The 25,117-nt window shown below is 37.9% G+C and overlaps 1 protein-coding gene across 1 annotated transcript in view; it reads left to right on the top strand.

The window, feature by feature from the left end:
- Positions 1 to 25,117, top strand: part of LOC311090589 (inactive phospholipase C-like protein 2) — a 66,274-nt gene that overhangs the window by 20,622 nt on the left and 20,535 nt on the right. Inside the window, exon 2 of the mRNA XM_084125965.1 lies at positions 21,850 to 24,339. Within this exon, the coding sequence (XP_083982091.1) occupies positions 21,850 to 24,339 (2,490 nt within the window). The remainder of the gene's footprint in view (positions 1 to 21,849; positions 24,340 to 25,117) is intronic.

The raw sequence follows: 25,117 nt of genomic DNA on the forward strand, positions 1-25,117 counted from the left end.
GCAGTGAAAGCATCTCCTACCAACATATAATCTGTCCCTTCAGAGTCCTTGACTCTTGGAAATGTGGCCCAGGCTGTCTAATGGCTAAATTGAATGGGTTTTATATTGAATCTGGCCACAGCAATCCAGATGGCCCTGAGATACCCAATAGGTTTGTGGGTAATCTCGTTTGGATTGCCACTTCATAATGGTTTTTCAGAGTTAGTTTTGTGAATTCTTTCTTTCTTTTTCTTTCTTTCTTTCTTTCTTTCTTTCTTTCTTTCTTTCTTTCTTTCTTTCTTTCTTTCTTTCTTTCTTTCTTTCTTTCTTTCTTTCTTTCTTTCTTTCTTTCTTTTACTAATAGAAAGTGCATCTAGTCTCTATCAGACTGATTTGATATTAGGCCTAAATGTTTGATTGAGTCTTTCACTAAAGGCTTGGACCAATATCAACACATCAGTCTTTTAAATTATTCAGCCTTAACAAAGTACCAATGGCTCCAGTGAGAGCCAATAATAAATATGTGTGTGTGTGTGGTGTGGTGTGGTGTGTGGTGTGTGGTGTGTGGGGTGGGGTGGGTGGGGTGGGGTGGGTGTTTACTAAGTACTAATGAAAGTATAAAAATGCTGAAAGGTTTCTGTGAGAGTTAGGTTTAAGGTTAGGCAATAGAAAATATGATTAGCTCAGTACAAGTAGAAGTCAAGGAAAGTCCCCACCTTAATAGAAAAACAACCATGACTGTGTGTGTGGGTGTGTGTAGTTGAGGGTGTAATTGATATGAAAGTTGAAACAGAAGAGACGGGAAATCAAATGTGATCTGTTAACTGTTTTGAAGTCTGGCAGTTTCAGTCTGATAATAACTCAACTGTTGAAAAGCTATACAGTGTAGGATAAAAACAAACATACATACACATAGAGACATATAGATGCATATACATGCACAGAGACTCAAACAACCATGCAGGCATGTATATTTATGTTTAAGCATTCAAAAACGTTCTCATTGCCTGAGATGTGGGCATTTTATATGACGCACAGAAACTTTTAATGCATTTTGCATGTTTGTATGCATGCGCCTTTCTTTGTACATGTCCAGCACAGCGTACCAACGTTTTGAGTTTGATTCGGAGGGCAGATGAGGTCAGGATTCCTCTGCTATCCTGCTGACCCATTACATAAGGCCAGAGAAACAGATCCACCCCCATGCTGGGCAGCAGATTCCTGTCTGTGCTGCATTTCAGAGCCTTAGGTCTTCCCTTAAGCCACAGTCTCATTATGTGGACAACATATATATATTCCTGTCAACAGTGGAAAATCGTGTCAGTATGATGGCAACCTTTGGGAATTACAGTCATCGGGATCCATTTCAGCCCTTCACGTTTCTCAATCCAGGATGCAAGTTTTACCAGAACTGTTGGGATAGAAAACATATTGTACAAGCTTTCCATTGCGTTTTTAAAGCAGGATTTAATGCCAAAGAAGTTTAAAAAATATAAAATGAATGTAGATTAGTGTCTAATGTGCATCTTTGCATATTCCCAGTCACACTTACTATAATGCATTTCTCAATGAGAGTGGCTTGCATTTTTTGCACCTTTTGCAAGTTGTGCGGCATCTGCTGCAGACAAAGGCAAGTGCACTTAAAGTTTAACAGTTAAACTGGCATCTTCTCCTTTTGAGTCATTACTCTGCTACAGTGGTAAACAAGTGGTAGTACTCACTGTCATAGTAACATGACAAATACAATGTGAAAAGAAATGGGTTTGAGTTTGCAAAGAATCAAACCGCTATTTTTATTCGTGATTCAGGCCACCAGCTTAGTAGTAATTTTCAATTAGCTTAATTGGAAATCAGAGTTTTTGCCCCTACTCCTTGTACTGGGAACGTCTGAGGAAGCAGTCCTTGAACTTGCCATGCCAATAATATTTTAAAAGACATTCACATTGCCTAGCAACCAGCTTTTCCTGCACTTCCTCTGGCCACTGATTCTGGAATAAAAGAAAGAAGGCGACGCTGCTGAAATGCTGTCCGTCATTGACTCCTTGAAAGACGTATACAGAAATATACGCAAATTGTATAATGCATGCCTGTAAAATGTATAATAAAATAAATAAAAAATAATTTGTTTTTGAGGACATTTTGTATATACATACAAAATGTTTTCGATGTATATATTTCTATGCACTACATAGTACATGTCAGCTCTCTGTGGTTTGAGACACCGTGTCTGACATCCATCACTCCTCCAGCTCTAAAGCATTCTTGCCCAGCGTTCATGATTAGTGCTTAAGACTTTAATGAGATTGAGAGCTTCTCAGATGCGGATTTCCTGTGTCCCAACTCTCCATGGCCTCTTTTTGTCAGTAGGACAATGAGGCCTTGACTTCATTGAGTCTCTTTTTGTTACTGTTTATCGCCTCAAAGTCAAAAGTCTTGAAGAACTCTATTACCTAAAGTCAACATTAAATCAAAATTGACCCTGTTTACTTGTTTTACTGTGCATCATTTTTTAGTAATTTTTGAAAATCAAAGATCAAAATCTAATAACTTGTTCTGAATCTTGCTGGCAACTTGCTTGACAAATTTGCTTTTTGTTTAAATTAATCAGTTCCTGATGGATAAAATCTGTCCTACATTTTGTCTGGTTGAAAATGCGTCAGATTACCAAAGTAAAATTCATGAATGGCTTATGGGTTATTTTATGACGACTTAAAGTGTAAAGACTATTAAGGGAGGGAACACAACAATACATTGACTTTACACTGGTATTATGAGCTAATCTGGTATTATGATTCAGCTTGTTAATTAGCTCAGCAATCAATTGACTGGCTAATTGGGAATGGCAAATGGTTAATAATCTAATTCAGTGTCAATATCAGCATGCACAATTAGCAGAGAGATTACGGACTCCTGAGGTCATTTAGTGCGGTGGTGTAGTCATTAGGTGTGTTGTGAGTGTGTGTGTGGGTTTACATGGCTTTATCTTGGTAAAAATGAATAAATCTATAATAATTTTTTAAATTATTATTATTTTATTATTGGGTTTAGAATAGTCTATAGTAATTAGAAAAATATATATATAACACAATAGAGGTATACCGTATGTCCTCACTTTGCTTTGATAGATAAATGTGTGTATGGGTCAGGTTTTTTTTCTTTTTTTTACATCAAAACATCCTAATTTAGAAGCTATAGCCAATTTTATGTTTGGTTTTTGACCCTCTCTTTGAAACACTCTGTTTTGATAGCGTGTCACATTCAACACTAGTAAACGCCCACTACTATGATTGGTTTTGCATATTAAAATAATTTTCAGCGTCCCAGCCATTGCATGTGAGGAATTGTTTTAAAAACTACCGATGTTGAAAAATGACAACTGGTGAAATTCAGCTATACATGTTCAAAGCCAGAGTCTGATCCAAAATCAGAAGACAATACATAAGGAATATATATTTAAATGTATTCCTTGTGTATTTGTGAGGTAGTATTGTGTTATGATATTATATTAGTGTTCAAACGTAAAAGTAAAGTGTCCAAAAGTAAAGTGTGCACATACCAAACGATCTGTTACAGACAAAGCAATATTGACACATGGTAACTCACATTTGTTTAAAGGAAAATTTGAATTCTCAATTCATTACCCCTTTAAGGGCAGGTTTACAAGATAGAAAATACCTTTAGCACTGTATAAAACAAGAGAAGTCAAAGGAAATTCCCAACCATGATAAAATGTGTCTCCAGGCTTTGAGATGCCACTTACCTGATGTAAACCAATAAAGAGCTTTAGTGTCCAGTTGAACATCTGACCTAAAGTCCTTTTACTTTTTCTAACAACACTTTCAGGGATTCAGCCAACAGGTGTTCTGTCCATTTCTTTCAGTCGGTTTGATAGGGAAAAACACTTTGCATTCTTATTGGCTGGTAGAAGAAAACTGCTGTAGTTATAAAAAAAAAAAGATAAAATGATTTTTTTCTTTATTTTTTGAATATGCTGAAAAATGGCAAGGCCACACTGAAATGTTTCCCTAATGTCATTTCAAGCACACATCCTTATTAGGACTGTAATTATTACTTCGTAAAATGGATGAATTCAATGGCTGTTTGTGGCCTCTGGAGGGAATTTTACCCATTTTTCTTATTATCCTCTGTCAAACCTGCTGTATGCACATATACATTTAGGAGCTGAATTAAAGCATGCAAAATGTCGACTGAATTCAGCTATACGGCTCAAATGACAGATGTGTCCTGATTGATGTGCACTTGCTTCCATTTATTTTATTTTATTATATGCTTCCATCAGAGCAACAAAGGGAGCTCACGAGAAGAAAGCAGGAGTTATTAGTTATACTAGTTAACCATAGTGCATGTTTTAATGACATGTATGCGGATGCATTAGTCCGGTATCATCAACAGATAAAACATTAAACCAAATAAATACATGATTATAATCATATATAATTTGTCTACGTTCCTCAAGCAGTCTCTGGTATTTTCCATAAACATATGTGTATTTATTATCGCAATGGTTAGCATAAGTAGCCTTTAGCATCGGAAATAAATATATTTCTGCCTCATACAGTGATCAGAATCCCCATCGGATTTCAAGGAAGTTATTTCAAACCCTCGCTGATGCCTGAAAGTGAGTTTTGAGCTAAAAAAAAATGTACATTTTGAAGTTAGCTGGTAGCCTGGTATAATAATAGACTAGTTGCACGTGGCCGCCATTTTGGATTTCGGATCAGCGAGTGTGCGGTTAGACACTTCCGGTTTCGCATTACGCCCGGTGCAGGGAGCCGGAGAAAGATGAAAATTATCTTTTATAGTTGTTTATAGAATCAATTATCACTAAAATACTACTAAGATCCATATTACTATCACACGAGCCAATGGCAATTAAATGCACGGATGCATAGTCAGATTAATGAATGAAATACAACTGTTCATGAACAGAAGATTGTATTTGATTCATGCTGCAATAAATAAAATAAAATAAAATAAAATAAATGCAGTAATAGAAATCATAGAAACGCACAGGTGAAATACACTGAAAATTATATGCATTTAAAAATTTGGTCGGGTTGAAATTATCCCTCCGGATCTTCTGTTTCCACTTCAGCCCGTACCACAGGGAATGCATGAAACCTGACTTCTTTGTTGTAATGTGACGAAATGGTACATAACGGCACACAACGATGAAGTGCTGAGGCTGTCACCCTCTGAAAGGCAAGTCACCTCTCTTGAATCCTAAAAACACTCATTGTGAAAAAATATCTCTGTGGTAATGGAGCTCGGTCGGCTGTTGTCTCTCGCTCTCGCTGTCAGATCACCGGAAGTACTGGCCCACACACTCAAGTTCGAACGTCAACGGTCGCCGTGCACGGAGCGAATAACATGGGAAATAAGCAGCGGTGTGGACCGTCTCCTGACTCAGGTAAACCCAGCCTTTGTTCATAACCACTCCTCAAGCCCCAGTTGGCCCGCTTTGGACAAAGGTATTCGGCGGGCCAAAAACCCCTGGCCGTTGGCCCGAGGAAACCTCAGATGAGGCCCAATCAAGCCCAGAAGTGACAGTGGAAGCATGACTGGCCCTGGCATGCACTAGCACGCTCACATCAGTGGACAGTGGAAACACGGCCATTGATTTATCATCCTTTGTCTGAGAAAGTCATTTCATTTTATCTCTTTCACTATTGCCTTGCTTCAATGTCACCTAAACGTTTGAAGGACCTTAGAGGGGAGGTTGTTGGAAAGTTTGTAGAACATTAGTACAGAGTTTCTTCCTGCATTAATCAATGCTATCAATTCTACTCGATTAAGCCTCCGTCAGACCCAGATTTACAACATTACAGATGACAGCGGGCCCTTAGTCTCCCTATACGTGATACGGCTGTGCAGGCACAGATGACCTTGTGTGGAACAGATCTTAGGAAAAAAGATATTGGAAATGATTCTGGTAGCTGCAGGATGGAGGAGGGCTGAACAGTACATTTTAATATGATTTATACATTTTTTTTTTTTTTTTACTTAACCTAAATATGTTTAGAGGCATGTCATGATTTACATTTATTCACTTAGCATTTATGCTTTAGTTCAAAGTTACTTACAAATGAGGAATTGCACTTGTGCAATGATTTGATGGATGAAAAGTGTTTATCCAATTTTTTGGAAAAACTATGAAAAAACAAATGTAATGTCGTCCCCTTGGAATTATAAGGTTCTATCTGCATTCTGAGCAGTTTTGAGATATTGAGCTTTAAAATGTTTGCATTCCATTTGACTGTGTAGAAAGAACCTTTTTATTTTCTAAATAAAAAGTTCCAAAATGTACACAACTTAAAAAACAACATCACATAATGTAAAGAAGTGGTCACAGAATAAGAATATGTGAATAACTAAATTTTGACAAAAATGTCAGATAGAACCTTATAATTCCAAGGGGACGATGTGTATTTTTGTATTAAGGTGCGTTCACATTAGTGACGTTTCAGTGAAATTTCGCAGGCAATAAATATATATTGTCTATTGTCAACAGTGTATGAAGCACAGCTCACACAGAAGTCACTTGGAGCTTTCTGTTGATCAATGTGGGAGACCATTGATTGGAACCATTGGAACATAGATTCCCATTTTTTTCCCGTCGATTTCATCCACGAAATTTCACCAAACAACAGTAAGTGTGACTGCACCTTTAGAGCAAGTTTCCTGAAGACTGATCGGAAAACAAAATGCAGTGTTTGTGTTTGGTAGTAGCCTTGGACCTGCCTGTCTAAAAATACCCATAAACCTACAGAGTCTTGACAGTAAAAAACCTCTGGCAAATATGTAAGCAAATGTTATTATTTCTACTGCATAAAGCTGATGTGTGAGAGGGGGAGAGCTAGCGCAGCTGTAGGCAGTTTTGTCTGTGGTGTAGAGAGAAGAGGTCGCACCTTGTGGAGAAAGCAAAAAAAGTGCATTTGTGTTCAGTGGAAGGCTGGCGGCATCTCAAAGCTTTAGTACACAACACCTACACATAATCATTCAAATCACTCTCTTTCTCCCTTCTGGATAAGCTGTGGCAAAAAATGCTGTCTGAGGAGAAAAAGTTCAGGAATGGTACCTTAAAGGTTTTCTTGCAGCACACACTTCTTACCTTTGAACTACAGATAATAACTAATAAAAGAACATCGAGAGTTCATTGAATTGAATCTAATTATTGACCACTGCATGACTGAAAGAGAAAACTGACTGTAAAAGAAGACAGTTTACGCGATATGTTATTCACAATATGCTATAGCGCTCCTTGCAGCAACACTGCAAATGCAATGAGTAGGGTTATGAATTGACATGACATACAGTATAGGTACAAACACACTGCTGTGACACAAACACACTGCTGTGACACGAACACACTGCACTCTTTCCTGTCCTCATTAAATAATACTACAAGATACCACGTGGAAAATATCCAAAAACGTTATATTTTAATAATCGTCTATTTATAACATCTCTCTGAATTAGGTTTCAGCATGTGAAATTGGCTACGCATTGTGCATCATGTCTTTTCCGTGAAATATCATTGAAACTAAATTCGCTCCATTATAGTTCTGTCATTTACTCACCCTCAAGTTGTTCAAAACCTCTCTGACTTTTTTTTTGTCTGCTGAACACAACACACAGATATAGAGTAGAAAAAGGCTATTTATGTCAATTCCCACATAGTGTGCCCCTTGTGGCAATGCAGAAAACAATGTGAAAACCATGCATAAAATCGCAATTAGAAGCATTTGCATTCACATACTAGCCTAAAGCATGTTTTGGGCTTATGTAATTCTAGTAATATACTGTATTTTTTGACAAATAAATATTGAATTGATGAACATATGTTGGGTTGAGTGGTGGATTGTTCCAGAACGAGTTTTCATCTCATCCGCATTCTTCATTCAATAGCGGACAATGACGTACAGGTGCTTTTGGGAAAGTCCGAACAGCTTTGGTAATTCTGTACAGCCTTCCTCCCCCAGACTGAGTGCTGCCGTTCCGTCCACTCAACACTCACCTCAGCTGAAAGACCATCATTAAATAGCTTCACCACAGTTTTTTATTAGTCACATACGGCCATTTACCTTTTGAAACATACAAACAGGTCCTCCTCTCTCCCTGGAGAGCTCTGACTAATGCTGTACTTCACTGTGTGTACGAAGAAGAATCCTTTGTGCATGTTTATATGAGGCTCTTTGTGTTATTCCAAAGTTTAATTTCTCTATTTTCTCAAAGTCTCTATTTCTGTCTGAGTGTATTTTGTGTTCTTCACAGGGTGAGATCTCATTCTGAGAACGAGAAAGCACCCGCTGACTTTTGTAAGTCACGATATGCTTCAGTGATTGTGTTCACTAGGCTATGTGATACATAGCTGTATGGTTAGCTTCGAGAAGTGAGCTCTGTTTATCAAAAGCTGGCTGCTGTTTTTGTTTTTTTCTGCTTTAGAGTGGTGTTGTGAACTTTAGGACCTATGTGAGTTCTATGAGATTTTTGCTCCGATTCATTTTGTGAAGTATGCGTGTGTGTTTGATGTTCCATTAAGTGGAAGGAAAATTGCTGCTGTTGACTCTCTAAACAAAGGCCCTTATTGTGAAGGACCTGTTCATTTAAATTATTATTTTGCTCGAAATGCAGCTGTTCGCTTGCTGTTCAAATCTGATGGTTAATCTTATTGTACATGCATAGACATCCTAGCATATGTGAATTTGTTTGACTGCTATATCCAGATCCAGAATACTGCTGAGGGTATCCATGAATCCTTAGTCAGTGCTAACCTGGGTTCTCCTTCAGTCCGGCCTTCATATGTTGCTGTAATGGAAACTGCGAAAACTGAATTCAGGTCAGATAGACTTTGCACTGTTTGTTCACTTGCGTCGACACCTTGGGAAACAAGGTGAGAAGAGTTGTTTCCGCAGAGGTACTTACCTAGCATCCACTCTTTATTCTCCCAAAGGAAGTAGCAAGTACGTGCAGGGCTATCCAGCGTCCTACTTCCACAGGGTATGTGGCCTTGATATGTGACGACAGTGCATTCTGGGTAATCAGCAGGTCACCTTTACTGTATGTGGATGCTCAGCGGTTTAAAGATAATTAACACACGTCCTCCTGCATCTCCTTTAAGCGGTCAAATTCTCAATTCAGATGTATGTTATGATGTGATTTAAGATTCTTCATAATCTTTATAGTCTAATTTACTAAAGTCTATAATAAAGTCTACAATACTAAATTGGAAATTATTTTAGACAGTGGTATTGTTGTGATTGGTTGTCACGTCACCGCTGATGTTGTGATTTTTGGATCACGTCACTTAAGGTGTGGTCATGAGTACATCAGATGACCACTTCCCCTGCTCTCTTAGTTCGGGGCACCAGTCAAGGACTTTTACCTTGGCAGTTTGAGAACACTCCCAACAGGAGGCTGTTCAATCATTTAGAATTAGAATAAACTGGAGGGAGTTGGTCAGCTGATTTATCTGAAAGATTGGTGAGATATCGTTAACTTGTAGAGCCTCTTTCTGTATTATCAACACAAGGAAGACACTAGTGTAATACATTTTATTAAGAAAAAGGTAAACAAGAATAACTAACACAGCTACAAAATGAATACCATGAATGATAAAGCAATAAAGTGCATAAAACACATTCAATACAAGTGATTAGGTTGAGTGTGGCTATGGAAGTTCCATTATCTTATGGAAAGATAAACTTTTGTTTCTTTGAAACTAATAAGGTGAAAAACCTTATTGTGCATCAAACAAATTATTGAAAGAGTATTTGTTATTAACTAGCATCAGCTATATTTCCTCTAATGTAAATGATAAAATCATATAATACTGATAATATACAACAATGCCAATGTCTCTGGAAAGAGGTTTGGTAAAGTGATATTTGCGTTCCACGTGGTCGACTGAGCAGTCAGATGGCAGTGACGTCTTCCACTGCTTGTGCTGGGTGATAGGGTTGGGCCGATAGACGATGCCATCGTCCATCGTGATGGCTGATGGACATCACGACGTTGAGCTGGCATCGCTCAATTTTTTGCCTGTCACAGGCCAAAATCTTAGGAATTAGTCTCTAGATGGGTGAAGGGCAGAATCTGCATGTGGACCAATGAGAAGTCCTATCCTTCCCGGGCTTAGTACCAGAGGTCTTCTTCTTGCCCTCTTAGAGGTGTTTGGCTGTTGTCCTAGCATAGCGTTGGACCGTTTGTTTGTGTTAGTCCACCAAAATGCAATCAAAATGTAGCAAAACTTTGTCCACTGTTACGGACAGAGGGGCCTGGCCTTAAACTGGGTCATGGAATGTGCTGTTCACCACAGATAAAAACAAATGGTTAGATGATCAATTTTTTATATTTTTTGCTTAATCAATAAATGGTTAAAATCTTTAGAAATAGCACACAACAACTCAAATGCTTTGGTTTATAGGAAGAAGGGGTACATGGAAAAATAGATAGTGAAAACCTTTTAGATTTTACAGTTCAGGCTTCTGGATATGTTCATGCAGAAATAGTTCAGATCTCAAGAACAGCTCTTTTAAGCTCTGTGGAACATCAGCAGGTACAAAAGTACAGCGACATCAAACGGCAAGCGCACACTGCGCAATCAAGACAACAGAGTGCAGTGACAGTTTGCATAGTGCATCTGTCAAATCAGAGTCAAGTTGGGTTTATTCTTTGCTCCTCTGCGTAGAACAGAAACCAAATACTGTAGCCTTTGCATTTTGGCAGCAAGACAAAGAAAAAGCCTTTTTTTGCTTTGAGGTCTGAAGTTCTGGTCCATTGGAGCGTCAGGAGAGATCCAAAGGCTCAGAGGTGCTCAGTGGGCTGAGCAGCCTTATAGCAGTGCACCCATGCTGGATGTATTTATAGCAGTGTGTGGGTTATGCCATTGCAGGGGCCCGTGTCACATGCCAGAGGAACCCTCATGTAGCAGAACCAAGCCAAGACTTCTGTGCTAAATAAAGAGATGCTTATATTCACACTCTTACAAACATACAGTGGGCCCTATCTTGCACCCAGCGCAATTGACTTTGTACACCGACGCATGTTTCATTCCTATTTTGCACCCGCGCAAAGCGCGCTTTTCCCTCCACAGAAGCACGTCGCTAAACTAGGGAATGAACTTGCGCTCCCTGGGCGGTTCAGCGCAAAAAAGGAGGCGTGTTCCGGCGCAAACAATCCCTGGTGCTATTTTACTGTTCCATAAAACAATTGCGCCACTGGCCAGAAAAAAACTAGTCTAAAGTCAGTGGCGCGTTGCGCGTTGTTCATTATGCTATTTTAAGGGCGCATGCTTGACCATAATGTATAGCGTGCACAACGCACATAGCATACACTTTGATTCTCTAATCTACACAGAAGCAGCAGTTTTCATTTTTGCAAATCATATTATTACAAACGATAGATAGATAGATAGATAGATAGATAGATAGATAGATAGATAGATAGACAATTTATTATAAAAGCATACATCTAGCTTACACATTTACCCACATTATTATATACCTGTTTAACCGAAGCTAATTTGGGTGTGTTTCTCCATCCCCAATGTCACTTCTCTCTCTTTTACGGCCGTGACGAGAGCGTTGCTCTCCTCGGCTGTGAACCGCTCCTGGCGCGCGTCTGGCAAATCCGCCGTTATAATAGCAATACGCCAAGGAAAAAGCACGTCTGCTCTTAAAGGGAATGTGAAATGATGCTCTGATTGGTTTATTTCACATTACGCCCAAACCACACCTATGAATAATGAAGCTACTTCAGACCAACCTCTTTTAGATTTGCGCCAGGCGCAAGAGCCATTTATCCCGCCAGGAAAATAGCAACAGCGCCGAGACCCGCCCACAAAGTTACTTGCGCTTTGCGCTTTGACACTTGCGTTTCAGATCGTTAAAATAGGGCCCAGAGACTCTATCTATCTATCTATCTATCTATCTATCTATCTATGTCTGCCTGTTTATCTATCTTTTCAAAAGCAAGGAAGAGATCATTTGAACATCTTTTTAAAAAAAAGCAGTGACATTGATAATTTAAAGAGTACCTATTGTGCCCCTTTTTACAAGATGTAAAATAAGTCTCTTATGACCCCAGAGTGTGTATGTGAAGTTTAGCTCAAAATACCCCACAGATATTTTTTTTACAGCAAGTTAAAATTGCCATTTTTGGGGGGTGAGCAAAAACGCGCCATTTTTTTGTGTGTCCCTTTAAATGCATATAAGCTGGTGCCTCCTGCCCCCTTTCAAGAAGAGGGCGGAGCTTCAAGAGCTCGCGCTCCGTCAGGACAATCTCATCTCACGGAATGAAAATATCAGAACAGAAACTCTTAGTAGCGGTGTCTAGTTCGTAGATAGATAGAACAGGTATAGTTTAGTTACGGTTATAACTTATTTGTCATTTTGCTTTTATCTACTATTAGAACAAGCCTGTTGTAGCGGACCTCGTCTGAATGATGGCCAAAAATTTACTGATGAGTTTTATGAAGTTTATTGTACTTCACACAAAAGATGAAGCATTTGTTTTAGTCCAGAAAATCACCGTAAGCGGAGTAAAACAGTACAAGAAGTGCGCATTAAAGTCTTATCCATAAACTCAAGTCACGTCAAGTCACCTTCATTTATGTAGCGCTTTTAAAAATATGGACTGTTTCAAAGCAGCTTTACAGTGATAATAAATTAAATTTAATTAAATTAAAGTAACAGAGATTGTTTTGGCTTTACAGCAGCTCTAGAATAAAGTTATTGTCCAGCTTAAGTTAGTTTTGATCGATTCACTTCCGTTGCAAAGATCACTAGTTATCTAACAGAAAACCCTTAACGTACACCGACCCGCTCATTCGCACAACAACAGTGCCTGGTGGCTCGAGAACGGTTCAAAGTCAGAGTTTTTTCACAAATTTTGTATGTATGCAAATTGTATAATATCCAAGGTACACACTTCTAATAATTGTGCAGTTAATTATCATATTGTATTTTCAGAAAGTTTTGGAATATTTTTTCCTCTCCCCAAATTTGTCACTACCGAAACACAATAATAAATAATTTAATAAGAAGGCTTATATTGGCCTATTCATATTTTGTTTACATCTACATTTTAAATATTTTTTTTTGCTATTTTAAAAAAAAGTTGTCACAGGTAAATCAATAAGAATTACAATTTTAACAATATTTCAAGTGTAATTTATAAGATATGTTGTATTTTGAATCCAATCTTTCTTTGTAAAAGGCATTAAGTTAATCATACTGATTTCAAAGTTAAGGATTCATTAGTTTGAATATACATTGAACCAAACACTATAATAACTTCTTAGTTGATAATTCAATATACTTTATTTTAGACAAAACATCCATGTTTCGGTCGTGACGGCACATTTTCGGTAGTGACAGTAATGTTTTGGTAGCGACCACATCACATTACAGAATTTTAACTCGCATACTAAAACACTACTAAAATATAATAAGATACTAATTTTTGTATGCATAACTGTACAACATTTTTTTTTTATTTCCCCCCAAAAATGGTTATGTGTTCCCTTTTGTCACTACCAAAACAATGATTAGTTTTGGTTATGACTGTTTCGGTATTGACAATTTTAGATACTTTTGAGCCTAGTTCAAAGATGCTAATCAGCACATGGTTAACTAGCAGAGTTCTGAACAGTTGTACACACATAAAAACTACATTTTATGGAATAACACCCAAAAAAGTTTGCTTAATTGCAGAAAAAAGGTAGTAACGTTACACACTGATTTTCAGACTTTTGAACACATTTCCCTCAAAATGATGGTACCCATCTACAATCTACATGGCTATGAGAGAGAGGCACACAAGAATATTTAATAAATGTTTTTTTTTGAAAGTACCCAATAAATGATGATTATATATATATATTAAGCTTACTGATATTTTAAATATTATTGTGGTATTCAGTAGATAATAGAAGGATCTTTGTAAACATCTAATATTTGAATACTTAAATTCTTTTTAAATGTGTTTTTTGTATGTGGGACAGCAGTTTGTACCAATTCTGTAGAATGGCCCATATATATATATGAAGAGTTCAGATGCAAAAGCCTCTAAATGCCATCTGAAATTTTCTTATAGAATGATCATTTTTATCAAGCTTGTATATTTAAGTTCAGTAATTTCACTTAAATGACAATTAATAGGTAATCTTCATTGCCATTTAAGTGAAATTATTGAATTTAAATAATTGAGCTTGATAAAAATGATCATTCTATAATAAAATTTCAGATGGCATTTAGAGGCTTTTGCATCTGAACTCTTCATATATATATATATATATATATATATATATATATATATATATATATATATATATATATATATATATATATATATATATGTGTGTGTATATATATATATATATATATATATATATATATAATTATTGTTATTACGATGTTTAATAGGGAGCCAGTGCAGTGTTGATAGAACTGGGCTAATATGGTTATACTTCCTGGTTCTCTGGTTCTAGTAAGAACTCTTGCTGCTGCGTTTTGGACCAGCTGTAGTTTGTTTATTAAGCGTGCAGGGCAACCACCCATAAGAGCATTACAATAATCTAGCCTTGATGTCATGAACGCATTAACTAATTGTTCCGCATTTGTCATTGAGAGCATATGACGTAATTTAGATATATTTTTAAGATGGAAGAATGTGGTTTTACTATGTAAATGTGTTACATTACTTGAAGTGTTGGATGTTACTATGTAAATGTGATTCTAGAAATGTGACACGTGACTTTCAAATGAAAGATTGGTGAATATAAGTGGAGAATGAGTTATATATAATATATAATGTGTGTGTGTATATGTGTATATATATATATATATATATATATATATATATACACACACACACACACACACAGTTGTTAATAAGAATTATGTATTAAACACAGGATAATAAATCAACATTTTCACTGCTTGACATCAATTCCATTCCCTCTCTGTAACTCCCACCGTGTTCTCTTTCACTCACTCTGGCTCTTTGTTCCCCTCTTTCTTTCAGTCGGTTGGTCTGCAGTCTGAGATTGTGTTTCGTTTCCTCAGTCTGTAATTTTAGCAGAGTCAGTTTGCTAAAACTGGCTCTCTTACATTTTTTAAATACACACGAACTTGAGAACACAATGTGCGGTCACATACAAAGGCAGATTACACAGACAGAAGGGAACTGGTTAGTTCATTAGACAAACCACTACTAAACACAATTAAAAATAATAACTGCGTGTCTCTTTAGTACTGTATATTACAGCAAGTAAACTTCACACTTGCATGTGTTTTAATAAATGTCTGATAGATTGAGTGGTCTGTGTGCACACATATGGGTGTAAGCAAGTAGTAGCATATTGCCTTTACAAAATGACAGCAACAGCAATATGATACAATATATAATAATGATAATAATTCATTACATTTATTTAGCGCTTTTCTCTGCACTCAAAGCGCTTTACATATGGAAGGGGAAATCTCCTCAACCACCACCAATGTGCAGCATCATACTGGATGATGCGACGGCAGCCATATTGCACCAGAACGCCCACCACACACCAGCTTATTGGTGGAGAGGAGACAGAGTGATGAAGCCAATCAGTATTTATATGGGGATGATTAGGATGCCATAATGATGGATAGAGGCCACTGGGCAAATTTGGCCAGGATGCCGGGGTTACACCCCTACTCTTTCGAAAGACATCCTGGGATTTTTAATGACCACAGAGAGTCAGGACCTCGGTTTAATGTCTCATCCGAAGGACGGTGCTCTTTGACAGTATAGTGTCCCCATCACTTTACTGGGGCGTTAGGACCCACACAGACCACAGGGTGAGCACCCCTGCTGGCCTCACTAACACCTCTTCCAGCAGCAACCTGGTTTTCCAATGATGTCTCCCATCCAGGTACTAACCAGCCTCAACCCTGCTTAGCTTCAGTGGGCAACCAGTCTTGGGCTACAGGGTGATATGGCTGCTGGCCATATCAGTGTTCTTCAGAATAAATTGTTACGTTTATTGTTAATATTAGAACAATTTTCTGCCATATAATATAGTTAATTACTCTGTTCACTGTAGGCTCTATGTGGTTGCCAAGAAACCTAAAAATTTGGTACATTTCAATTGAATTATTTCAGCCCCAAATACAATGTCAGAACAGAACCATATGTTTTATATGCATTGAGTGTTGGAAAACTGCTTTTTTTTTAAATTAAGTTTTAGTATAGCTTTCATGTAGCTCAAACATAACGACACTATGCAAAGGTCATGGGTTTGATTCCCAGAAAATGCATGAAGTGATAAAAATGAATACCTTGAATACACTTTAAGTCACTTTGGATGAAAGCATCTGCCAAATGCATAAATGCATTATGCAATGTAAATGTCAGGTCAAACCCAATACCATGAAAAGCTTTCAGAAGTGACACATTCTCTATAAGGCAAACCCACACAACGAGACCATGCTTAGATCCATTTATACAGACCAAACCAGACCATTAATTTGCCTCCTGAGGAGGGATTGCATCATAATGCATATACTGTATGAGTTCAGACCTTCTGACCAATCAGAAGAAACCAATATATTGTACTGATAGTCTCTAACAAGTTTTCACCATTAATAAAGTGGAATGACCTCTCATAAATGCTGATGGACTAAAGCATAACACAACCATATTCTAGGTAATTACTGATTCAGAACAGGTGCCCAGTTTATTTGTGTTAACTTAATTCCATAGCATTACAGAATGAACAGCTAATTAATGCACTGCTAAACTGAATGATTAAGTGGTTTTTAATTGGCAATGGAAAGAGAAACAGCAAGTATGAAAGTATCATACTTGCAATCACAGCAAGTATGTTCTAGTTATATCAGCTGTCTAAACCAAACATGTCAGTGAAACATCTGTATCTAATGGAGGAAAATAGGAGAGAGAGGAAAGAGATTTGAAATACACCATGTTGAGAGACAGAGATCTGTTAAAGGATTTATATTATGAGTTGAATGAGTAATATGCATTGCCTATACTGTACCTCTGCAGAAACCTTGAGCGCAACCTGCATTGCAGCTGACAGAGAAAAATCACACTCACACACTCTAACATACACAAAGACTGACTGATTTACAGGCACAGAGACATAATTGCACGGCGTGCACATACATTAATGCTCGTACACATTCATTTAAGCTGGTATGAGCAGTGAAGTATCACAGGCAGTGCTCTAATTGGTCCCTTTGGAGTAGATACACGCCCAAGCTGGAAAAAATATAAAAATAATCCCAAAAACATGAGCTGAGTGCAAGGCAGATAACACCAGGGAGACCCTTCCTGTTCTCTTCAACATACACATGCATGTATGCTTATTTCTGTGAACATTCACTGTTATGTGAATGTGTTTAATAGTCTTTAATGTTTTTCAGTCTGAGCAGTTCCTACGCAGGGGTCAGCAGTTATATGAAGTCTTCTGATTTTTGCTGTTGTGACAGTATGTGCGTGTTTGTGTTTGTAACATTACCAATACCATTTCAAAGCGCAGACATCAGAATTGCTTACGCTTTCATGTATGTTTTATCTTCTTTTTTCAACAGCATGATAAATTAACCTCTTTGAACTTTATCGTTATATGTGTGTCCTTTGCGGTGATTTAAATCAAATGCGCGAAGTAATACCGTCTGTTTTATTTTTAATCTTCGGCAGTATTCATCAAAAACGGAGCAGATATAATTTTTTATATTAACCTTTGTATGCTAAAATATCAATCCAACTAAACATGCGTTGCTCAAAGGTTGAGTTTTCATTTCCTCACAAGTTGTCACCTATATTTCATTTAAGTATCAACTTTGTCTCAGATTTTCCATTAAAATTCCCAGTTGTAAGTGTATAGAGCCATACGATTTGAAGAAAAATAAAATTTAAAAGGCATAACTCAAATAATTTTGTTTTGGAAAAAATTATATATTTTTATACTTATTAAATATATATATAAGTACAGTGAGTACAGTGTCTTCTCTCTAAAGCACTACAAAAAAATAATAATAATCAGCATTTTTCATCTCGATTTCCAGCAGAAAAATATTTGAACTATTTTGCTTGTTTTAAGCATAAACTTCACTAAATTTTGCTAGATCTATGCTTAAAATATATATAAACATATACATGTAAACAGGATAAGATTTTTTTTTACTTTATTCACATATTCTCTAAAAATCTCAATTTTGCTTCTCAAGTAAAATGATCTTGTTTTAAAGTGATAGTTCACCCAAAAATGAAGATTCTGTCATCATTTACTCACCGTCTAGTTGTTGCAAACCTGTATGAGTTGAGTTTCTTTCTTCTGTTGAACACAAAAGAAGATATTTTGAAGAATAACCAGTTGACAGTAGCCATTGACTTCATTAGTATTCAACATTCTTCAAAATTTCTTCTTTTGTGTTCAACAGAAGAAAGAAACTCATATAGGGTTGAAACAACATAATGTTGAGTAAATGATGACAAAATCTTAATTTGTCACAACTGTCCCTTTAAGGAGTTATATATGTACTTTATTGACTGGACAGCAAGAGACAATACTGATTAATTTACCATTTAATGTTATTGCTGTCTAGGAGAAATAATTTAGATGTTAAAGAGATCTCAGTCATGTTTTTTCTTTCCTTTAGGCACATATAAGGAGGAACAGACTATTTGATAAGGATATGTTTGTGTATTTCTTTAACAGACAGGATGACACTTTGACTAGTGTAAATAGCTGTGAGTGAAGACAGTTATGCTCCTTCTCATGTCTCGTATGTTTGGCTTTGTGTAGATGTATGTTCTGTTATCCTTTTAAATGACAAAGGTCAGGGACCAATCATTCTCTGTCAACTTGGTGCACTCTAACCCTTAAGTGCACTCTGACCCTTCTCTGTTACTCCTCGTCACATGGAGACACATTCAAACATGCGCTGACATTGCCATTCTCTCTCAGGAGCAGTCTGAATGCAGACACCCTTCAGCAGTTCAGTGCAAACACAGCTGTGTTATGAAACAAGGCTAACGCGCAGACGACCCTCACAGATCTGCTCCCAATAGCATGCACATGGCTTGGTGATATGACTTCCTGTGCAGTGATGTCCAAATAATCCAAGTGCCCAAATAAGCTTAGAATTTTCCAGGAAATGAAATACAAGCCTCTGTGCTTGGTAGTTGCCTGGTACTTGTCTGGCCTTTATTTTGCTAATTTAATCCGGTTTCTAGCACAATTCATTACAAGCCTGTTTGAATATATATACTAAATGAAGATACATAACTTGAAGTGTTGGATGTTAAAGTCGTTTGTTTGACTGTTTCGAGTGTTTGTTTGAGCCAGCCTAATTAATGGTGGGAGTTCGGGACGGGACTATCTTTTTTAAATAATAATAAAAAATAAAATAAATATAAAGCTTATATAAAAATAAACAGCCAATATGATAAAATATATTCAGTGGTGCAAATTCTCATCTAATCTCATCTATGCAAAACGTGCTTCATTTCGAAATTTCGGACATTGTTGAAAGTAATGATAACTTGCAGTTCAGTAAGCTCTCGCAGTACTTTTGATGTCATACACCGATTCATTAAAAGAATCAGTTTATAAGAATCATTTGTTCGTAACTATTTTGGTTGCACAGTATGTTTTTGATTCACTTAATTGAACTGGCTCATGAGAGTCATTTGGTTGTTTAGTTCTAGCATTCAATGAAATAAAAAAAATTTACCATCATTTTGTGGCTAAATGTAGCCTACTATTTTTTCTCATTCAATTCAGAATGCAAACTCGCATTAAATGCTCAGGTAAAATACAATTTATTTTACTGTTGCACCGTGGTTTCAACAGAGCCAATGAAAAGCAATTCAGGGAAGACTGTACTAGGTAGTCTGTAGGGAAATGGATTTGGGCAGCCCACTCCTGAAAAAAAAAAGAAAAGATCTCTACCACTGGGAATAAATATTAAATAAACAGAAAAATAATAATAATAAAAAGGTTCACACATATCCACAGTACACAGTTTCATATAGGAAAACAACGGGTTATTTGCGTCACCACAATTGCACACGGCCTACCGAGTGACAATGAGTGAAGCTTCCTCTTTTATACTGTTGGCTCCTCCCCTATTGGAGTCAACCATTTTAAAAAACTAGTGGGAGTATGAAAGTTTTCGGTGCTCAACTAACTGGTAATTATACTTGAAAGTATACGTATACATGTGTATGCGCGATATGAGTTCATTGTAGCGGTGCGATGAGTGTATTGAATTTGAATGAAATTCAAATTCAAACTCGTGTGTACCCGGACCATAGCGGTAACAGAGGAGAGGCAAATTAAAATGTGTGTGTGTGTGTATGTGTGTGTGTCAGAGCCAGCGCCATCCTGCCGCCAGATCAGGTCTCCCTCTTCACATAGTCTCAAAGTTACTGGACTAACTTCCACAACACTCTTTTATTTAATGCAGCCTTTAAACAGTGTAGTGTGACGTTTGTGCATGCTTTTGTACATGTGTGTCTAGAGTATGTGATGCTCAGCTGTCATAACAGTCCTCTTCATCACAGGTGGGTTGATGTGATATGAGCTTGATACGGTTTTGATCCAGCTAAAGACTCCCCTGGTATTTATCCTGCTTGTGGTTTGACTTGGAAAGACTCCAGTCCAGAGTAGGAGTTCATATTTAGATCAAGTAATCAGATCTATTTTGATGTTTTCTTTGGCAGTTAGCATTATTCATATCTCTGATCTTCTGTGTATGCATGCTCTTTTTGCTTGTTTGAGATTTGTAGTGTCTGGATGTGTTATAGACACATTAAAGATGTGTGTGTGTATATATATATATATACATATATACATATACATATGTGTAGGTGTACTGTTTTCTTAAAAAGGGCAGCCAATGGTTGTTATCAGAGGTTATATGTTTAAGCTTTATTTAAGTGTCTTTTCAGCCATTGACTGCTCTTTCCTGTCTGTTTTATATTGATTGCTGTGTGATAGACTACATTGACCTGTGTGGTAAAATGGGTACTTTGGATTTCTAGCCTAGGTGGGTTTAGATGGCATTTTATGTTAGTTTCCTTTTATTTCTTCCAGGCCATAGCTTTCCTTTTCTACTTTGATACATGTCTGCCCTAATGTATATAGTTGTAAATTTGTCAACATTTTATTGCCTATTGTCATTGATTTGCAACTGACTTCCACCTTAGGGATCACTACTGTCTATATCTGTCTATATCTTTCCTGGAAAAGATAACATGTGTAATTGCTCTATACGCAAGGGTTGTCACAATCTCGAAAATTCAGTAAAGTTGATTCCAGTGAAATGTTCTGATATTTATTATCAACATATCAATACCACAGCGATATTCAGTACTCAACTAATGTGACATTAATGTGATAGGGATGAATGACTTGCTTGTTTAATTTAATTAGTGGAATTTAATAAATATGAATAAATTCAATTACAACAATGACAATTTCCCAGTTAAGTAAACATTGCATCCTGTTCAGTTCAATTAATTATTCAATTATTCAGCCATTAAAAAAGGACAAATAAAAGGTGCAGTGATTAGTTTTATTTTTTTAGTCAATTGTTGATTAGCCTATGTATTGGTATATAGGGAGAGATTTATTTTGAGTAATCATTTATTAATTTTTTTTTCATTATGATGTTATTGTAAAATAATTCTTGCTCTTTTCACCTTTGTCCCCAGCATTGTAAATCATTAGCATGTTCTGTAGGCTTTGATAACAGAAAAAAACATTATATGGATGTTTCCTTTTTAGATTGTCTATGTCAGCTATAATCAGCAGTTTTCTTTGTGCTCTTTCTGCAGGATGTTTCAAAGCAGAGGCAGGCAAGGAAGAAGACTGTCTCGTTCAGCTCTATGCCAAGTGACCGCAAGATGAACAGCACAGCTGCCTGCATGGCCTTCATGATGGAAGGCTGTGAGATGAAGAAAGTTCGCTCCAATTCTCGCATGTACAATCGTTACTTCCTATTGGACCCTGACATGCGCTGGCTCCGCTGGGAGCCATCGAAGAAAGACTCGGAGAAAGCCAAGCTTGAGATCAAGAGCATCAAAGAAGTTCGATTGGGAAAGAAAACACCCGTCCTACGCAGCAACGGCCTTTCAGATCAGTTCCCAGATGAGTGTGCATTCTCAATTATATATGGAGACAACTACGAGTCCCTGGATCTGGTCGCAAGCACGGCAGAAGTGGTTAGCACCTGGGTGATGGGACTACGGTACCTGGTCTCATATGGGCGGCACATGGTGGGCGTAGTCGAACCCAATCAACCTAGTGTAAGAACATCCTGGATTGGGTCAGTGTTCGAGCTAGCTGATCCAGAAAGGCAAGGACACATTGACTTATTCCGGGCCACCCAAATCATCAAGGGTCTCAATCCTGGCATGAGGGAGTCTCGCATTGAACTGAAATTCAAAGAGCTACAAAAAGCCAAGGACTGCTATGGTGAAGGTATTAATTTAGACACGTTTGTAGAAGCCTACTGTGAACTGTGTACACGCCCTGAGATCTTTTTCTTGCTGGTGCAGTTCTCCAGCAACAAAGAGTACCTGGACTCCAAAGACTTGATGCTCTTTGTGGAGGTGGAGCAGGGAGTGGAGGGAGTCACAGAGGAAATGTGTCGGGAGATTGTGCACAAGTACGAACCCTCTGCTGAAGGACGTAACAATGGCTACTTGTCCATAGATGGCTTCACACACTACCTCCTGTCATCCGAGTGCCACATTTTTGACCCGCAGCACAAGCATGTTTGTCAGGATATGACGCAGCCCCTTTCACACTACTACATCAACTCTTCCCACAACGCCTCACTTTTGGAAGATCACTATTGGGGCTCATCGGACCTCAGCAGCTACGTTAGGGCGCTACGCATGGGTTGTCGAAGCATAGAGGTTGTAGTCTGGGATGGCCCTGACTGTGAGCCCGTAGTCTATGTTGGTAGCTCTGTTGCATCCCAGCTGGCCTTCTGTAAAGTTCTAGATGTCATTAACCAATATGCTTTCGAGAGTTCAGAGTATCCACTAATCCTCTGTCTTGTCACACACTGCAGTGTTCCCCAACAGAGGGCCTTGGCTCAACACTTAAAGAAGATTCTTGGAGACAAACTGCACATTGAACCTCCTAATATGGAGGACCATTACTTGCCCTCCCCTGAGAAACTCAAGGGAAAGATACTCATCAAAGGGAAGCGCCTGCCTACAGACTCTCAAGACTCTGAAGGGGAAGTCACGGATGAAGAAGAAGGCTTTGAGATGTCCAGGAGAATGATGGGTGGTGACGATAAGGATCAGCTCAACGGAATTGGCTGCAAACGACTACGACTCTGCAAAGAACTTTCTGACCTAGTCACCCTCTGCAAGTCTGTACAGTTCCGTGACTTTGAGATGTCGAAACGGGAACAGAGGTATTGGGAGATTTGCTCCTTTAATGAGGTTGATGCCAACCACTTTGCCAATGAGTTTCCTGAGGACTTCGTCTCTTACAATAAGCGTTTTCTGTCACGGGTGTACCCAACACCCATGCGCATTGATGCTAGCAACATGAATCCACAGGACTTCTGGAAGTGTGGTTGCCAAATTGTGGCAATGAATTACCAGACTCCAGGTTTGATGATGGATTTGAACCTTGGCTGGTTTAGGCAAAATGGCAACTGTGGTTATGTCCTGCGTCCAGCAATAATGCGCGAGGAGGTATCATATTTTAGTGCAAACGCTCGTGACTCGCTTCCTGGAGTCTCAGCCCAGCTCCTTCACATCAAGGTAATCAGCGGCCAAAACCTACCAAAGCCTCGAGGCTCTGCTGCTAAAGGTGATGTGGTAGAGCCATACATCTATGTGGAGATCCATGGAATTCCTGCAGACTGCACAGAACAACGCACAAAAACTGTCTCGCAAAATGGTGACAATCCGATTTTTGATGAAAGCTTCGAGTTCCAGATCAACCTTCCCGAATTGGCTGCTTTGCGTTTTGTTGTCCTTGATGATGACTACATTGGTGATGAATTTATTGGCCAGTACACCATTCCTTTTGAGTGCCTGCTTCCTGGCTACCGGCACGTACCACTGCAGTCACTTACAGGGGAGTTTTTGCCTAACACCACGTTGTTTGTTCACGTTGCCATTACAAACCGGCGAGGTGGGGGTAAGGCCCATAAGAGGGGTCTCTCTGTGAGAAAGGGCCGCAAAGCAAGAGAATACACCTCTACTAAGACCACAGGGATCAAAGTAGTAGATGAGCTCTTCAGGGCATCGACCCAGCCACTACGGGAAGCAACAGATCTACGGGAAAACGTACAGGTAGGGTCTTTTCAGGCTCAATGTTTTTAAGATTTGGTTGTTGAGTCCGTTTGCTCTAAATCTTGAGTCTTTTGAGAAATTAATGTTCTGACAGCAAGCACTGATATTGATAAAAATGTATTAATGATTTTTGTATCAGGACTCAGAAGTAATCAATAATAGTAGTGACTGTGGAGATTGTAGATTCACTCAATCCAAATGATAAATGTTGTGTCAAAGCACAAAATATATTTGGTATGAAAAGTGAAAAATTTGCTTGCAATGCCATTTGAATGTGTTACAATGAAAAAATAAATAATTTCTCCCCTGTGGAATGGCATCAGCTGCCACTTTTAGTCTTGAAATCTGCCTTATTCAAGGAAGGTAAAGGAATGTAACAAGGATTATGATACATGGTATTGAAAACATGCTCTTAAAATTACATGTGAAGTCAGGGACATTTAGAAAGTGAGAGAGTTAATGATGCAAGAAAGATCCAGAGTGGAAGCATTTGTTGTTGAGCTCATTAGTAATGCCCTTAAAACTGGATACCTGGTTTTCGTTTCTAAAGATGTTTTCACATCTTTCACAAAATGTGTTTTTACAGATGAGAGAACTCAGTGAGACTACAGATGTTTCTCAAATGCTAGAATGTTAATCATGCGTTGTCACTGAATACTATCGGAAGAGTAAAATTGCAGGGTTATAAAGGCAATACATCATTCTAGTACATGTCATGAAAGATTGGGTGCAAGCTGCAAATAATATTGATTTCAAATTACTCTTGCTCAACAGAATT

Source organism: Abramis brama (assembly GCF_963993115.1).
Source record: "Abramis brama genome assembly, chromosome: 1".
Taxonomy (NCBI): Eukaryota; Metazoa; Chordata; class Actinopteri; order Cypriniformes; family Leuciscidae; genus Abramis; species Abramis brama.